Source organism: Gymnoscopelus braueri (genome assembly GCF_963280865.1).
Source record: "Gymnoscopelus braueri genome assembly, chromosome: 13".
Taxonomy (NCBI): domain Eukaryota; kingdom Metazoa; phylum Chordata; class Actinopteri; order Myctophiformes; family Myctophidae; genus Gymnoscopelus; species Gymnoscopelus braueri.
This window is the reverse complement of record NC_137615.1, coordinates 8486453-8491452: the sequence shown is the minus strand read 5'-3', so window position 1 is coordinate 8491452 and position 5000 is coordinate 8486453. Positions and strand designations below refer to the sequence as shown.

General features: G+C 40.6%; 1 protein-coding gene across 1 annotated transcript in view; it reads right to left on the bottom strand.

Annotated features, from left to right (window-relative positions):
- Positions 1–46: 46 nt before the first annotated feature.
- The window catches only part of LOC308098739 (uncharacterized protein), a 5307-nt gene continuing 353 nt past the window's right edge, over positions 47–5000 (bottom strand). The window contains exons 2-4 of the mRNA XM_080447170.1: positions 4593–4937; positions 3576–3715; positions 47–1859 (exon numbers count right to left, since the gene is read on the bottom strand). Coding sequence (XP_080303296.1) covers positions 1722–1859; positions 3576–3715; positions 4593–4937 — 623 coding nt within the window. The 3' untranslated portion in view covers positions 47–1721. The remainder of the gene's footprint in view (positions 1860–3575; positions 3716–4592; positions 4938–5000) is intronic.

Here is a 5000-nt window from a genome sequence, read left to right as displayed (position 1 = left end):
TAACCTACAATGCTTAAGGTCATATAAATACAACAACAGCAATGCATTATTTTAAAAACAATGTATTTATTTACACATTCAGTACTGTACAGTATATACACATCCATGTTAAAACAGACAATTACTGATGTGTGTTTGGTTCTACATGAATAATAACTTTAGATTGATGGATTCATTATTGAAAGCAAACTGGTACAACAACAACAAGAGATGTCAGTCACAGTTGCAAATTTATGTAATGTTCTTTCTCCACTTTCACACAAAACAGGATGTTCTGAGCCCAGCTCATGAGAATATTGTGTAGGCTTTGACACTTGGCTTGACACCCACATCTGCTGAATCTGCATGACCATTATGATGATACATTATGCCACGTTAACCAAAACGGAGAGAGGTGTTCGGGAAATGCCTCACGCTATGACAGTAACAGATCAAAGGGTATGGGCCTACAGTTTACCGACTGTAATCATCTCAAAAGCAAAACTACTGTAAGTAATTTTACATATGTATTCAATCAAAACATTACCAAACAGAGAACCTTGGATTGTCTCAATTAGGACATTCTTCTTTGGTTGTCAAATGAACATACAATCCCCCCAACCCCACTCCCCACAGTAGAAGCATGTTACCCATTTACAAAAAAGGAAGAATAAAGTGTGCATCACTGTGCACTTTGCTGCTGCGTTCAATGCTATTTATCATTCTTTGCTGGGCAAGGCAAAGCAAGGCTACAGTTTAATTGTATAGCACATTTAAACAACACACAGCAACTCAAAGTGCTTTAAGCAGGGAGTCTTGTCTTTTAACTTTGTGATCACATGACCTCATGGCTTACTGAATTGTCCTTTTGCAATATATGCTATTGTACGCTATATATATATACATTATCTATACATTCATATTTATATATGTTTATAGCTGAAACATTATAATCCAGTGCAGGCGGCCAAAAGCACACTTCAACAACACACAGCAACTCAAAGTGCTTTACACTTAAGCAGGGAGTCAAGAATTGTCCTTATGTACGCTACACTCTTATATACATTCATATTTATACATGTTTATAGCTTTATAATCACGGTTGGTCCAAGTGCAGACAGCCTCACCAGACCTTAAATGTTCTATTTTGTGCTTTGTATTTCTACTACCTGTACGTTACTACTTGCTTTCTCCTTGTTGTTTTCTCTTGAAGTTTCGATTAATCACTCTATATACTGTTATTTGTGTCTGACCTGTGTTTCCTGTGGTGCTGTAATGACATCTGAATTTCCTTCACAGATCATGAAAGATATCGTGTCTGTCGGGTGGAAAAACTGTTACTTTTCAGGATTCAAATTCCCGCATTTCAAGCTTGCAGATCTGCTATTTGTGATACTTTTGTGTGACGCTGTAGTATGATAAAGTAGGGCATAAATTTGCGGAAAAAAACTAAAACAGTTAAAATATGGAGATAACAGGTTTCTGCCCGACAGCAACAATATCAAATCCTTCTACTCTTCCCTTGTCCTTAACATGTACACTCATTCTCACTTCAGCAGATGAGCAGCGCTGCAGACCAGCAGATGTGCAGCGATCCAGCGTGTCTTTACCAAAGAGACACATGGTAGAAAGGCGCTGGCAGCTATAAAAAACTGCTTTCCGTGGACACGCTCCTAAAAGATCACAATGCTTCATCAGTGGTGGACGGTGACACTGTTGTGTGACAAAGTACTGAATTCTTCTCAAGGGTACTGTTGTGACAGTGGCTGCTGCCCGCGGATGGGTCTGTCGTCCCTGCGTCTCAAGGTGGACCGCATGTCCTCGTAAACGTCGTTGGTGTTGACACGGGTCGGCGTGAAGCTGCTGAAATAGCTCTTCATCTGTCAACGACACAGTTTTATCAGCATTACCGTCATCTTCTTTATCATCCTCATCATGGTTATCATCATCATCATAGGTTTTGTTATGTATGTTAGTGGTCTGTTATAGACACACGTAGGAGGTCATAACACTGAATGCATTTTCTGAGCTCATAGTCTTATGGGTAGTTATTACAACTTGTACATGGATAGTGAACTTTTGGGGTTTTTAGCCTCACTAAAGAGCTCTAAGGATGGCTATGTCAGTCAGTCAGTCAGCCGGTCGGTCGGTCAGTCAGTTTCGGCCCAAACCAGACATCTCAAAAACTACTGGCTGGATGACTATAGACCAATTATTTGTTTACCAACATTGAGACTGGATGCACAGGTGATTGTTTCATACAATCAATTCTCAACCTGTTGTTTCGGGGTGCGCTGGTTTCAGCACACCCCAACCCCCTCTTGTGTGTTGGCTAGTGCTGCGCGCCCTAGCAAGACCTGACAGAATGGGTTTGACGCTTGCGCAGCATGACGCTTGCAACCAGTGTGACGTCGTCTGTTAAGGGGTCTATGGAATCTTGTCATCATTTAGAGAATTATGCAACTTGTTATCGCACTTCATCTGTGTCATAGCAGCCAACACATCTTTCATAGACTTGCACAATACTAGACTGTATCTACTCACTGCTGCTGTGATTGAGAAGCATTGGAAACTGACATGTTTTTTCTGAGATGGAAATCGAAAGGGATTGAGTAGGCCTTGCATTTAAATTACCACTTAAGCGATTTTGCAGCGCGATTTCACTGCAATCAAGCGATAACAGAACAGTCCCTGAACACTGGATGACTCATAGCCACTGTGGGATTATACGCCCACACACAGTTACACATGCACACACACACACTTGTAAACACATACACCTGTCACGTCCGCTCCTCAGCCCTTGGACTGTGTCTCTGTTCATTCGTTTTTGGACTTTTACTCATGTATTCCTGTTCTGTTTGGTTTTGGTCTTCTAGTTTGTTGCCTTGTCGTCCTCTTAGTCCCCTAGACAATCGTGCATTTAATGGTCTGTTGTGTTAATCCCTGTGTCTATTTAAAGGGATAGTTCACCCAAACTATTTTCTATTAATTACACACCCTATGAAGCCTTAAAATAATGGAGAGTGTCTCCGGTAGGAGACACTCTGCCGGTCATCAAATTATTGGCTCTGAATGCAATAAAAACAAAAATCCCCATGAATTCAAGGCTCCATGAGTTGAGTAATCGATAGAAAAAAAGTGATTTTGGGGGTGAACTATCCCTTTAAGCCCTGTGTTTGAGTTTGTTGTTGTCGGTCCGTTTTGTCTTTTAGTAGGAGAGTCTGTGTTTGACTGTTAGCCATATACCTACCTGTGTTTACCTGCCTGTTTAGTAAATAAATACTTTGAGTTGAACCTGCCTGCTCTGTTGTCCTACTTTTGGGTCCTCCGTACACTATCCTGTCAACACCAGTGGCTCTCAAGGTGGGGTCTGGGGACCACCAAATAGACCCTTTATGGGTCTGTAACTCTGAGAGTGTAACAAATGGTACCAAATGGGCCCTTAAGGGTCCATTTGGTTGCATTTGTTATACTCTCAGGGTTAAATGAACACTGAGGAGATTGGGGTCAAGAATCTGTTCTCAATCTTGCTTTACCTGGTTTAATACATTTTAAATAAAATAAAATGAATAATGAACAAAAGTAGTATTTACCTTAGGGATGCCCCATATGATCAAGACAATGACACTGATGAGGAGAACAGAGCCACCGGTCAGAGCACACACCACCAGAAGGACAGTGGAAGGCTGGGATGAGATCGGGTCAGACTTCTCACATGGCATGGATCTGATGTCTAAAAGACATGGTGAAAGAGGTTAGAAAGGCACTTTTCATCACTACACTATACTTTGCTATGATGAAATTCCAAATACTGGTGAAGTATCTCCAGCAGTTGCTCTGTGAATTAGACTTTTATATCGTTGCTGTCGGGCAGAAACCTGTTATCTCCATGTTTTAACTTTGAGTTATTTTTGTAAATTAACGCCCTACTTGATCATACACTACAGTGTCACACAAAAGCATCAAAAGTAGAAGATCCACAAGCTCAGCGTTTCGAGCTTGTCAATCTGCTACTTTTGCTATTTTCAAATTTGAATCCTGAAAAGTAACAGTTTTGGACATTATGAGGTTTCCACCCGACAGAGACGATATTCAAAAATGGTTTCCTCATTGACTAATACACTGCTTGGTGGAACATGTCTCAAAGTCACTTATCTTTAGCATGTAAATGAATGCAAACAAAGCAGATTCTGACAATGTATGATATTACAAAACCCGACTCAGCAACTGTTTTTTTTTTTATGTCAACTTTCTGTTGATTTAACTTTTTGAACGAGATGTAGAGGAATGGAAATATTCTCCAAAATGGAAAAAGAAAATTTTCACCTAAAGCAAGTCTACAACCGGGTGAGGTGTTTAGGATATTACGAAGATCAGCAGGATAATTTTTTTTTAACCCATGGATTTTCCAGATTCCTGCACACTGTCTGGAACTTACAAATGATACTTTATTCAATAACGTTTCTCCTAATGACTTAATGAAGGTCTAAGGATGAATATAGCATCTTTTGACAGTTCCAATCGCTCTTTTTTGCACATTAATTTTGTGAAACAAATATCTGAGCAATGTGCTAAAAGTGAATCTAAAATGAATCAGCAGTCAAACTCACCTTCTACCACCAAGAGGACAGAGCCGGTGCCTTCTGTCTGTATGGGGGTGAAGTTTTCATCCAGTTTGTCGTAAATACACTGGTACAGTCCTGTGTCTGCTCTGGTCAGGTTGGTGATGGTCACGTCCAACTTCTTCATCTCGTCGTTGGTCTTCTTGGCTCTGGTCTGTAGTTCCTGTTTAATCGTAACTTTGCCTGACTTGTCCAAAAAGACAACCTCTACCTCTTTCTCCAGACCTTTCCTCAAACTTACACCCTCCAATTTCAAAGGGTCTTCGTCCATGGACGGGCTACAGGTGATGGTGATGGATGTTCCGATTGTTTTCCATGTCACACCACTGCTGCCTGTAGTTGCAAAAATGATGGAAGCATACACACAAACACACACAAAGATATTAATGCATATTC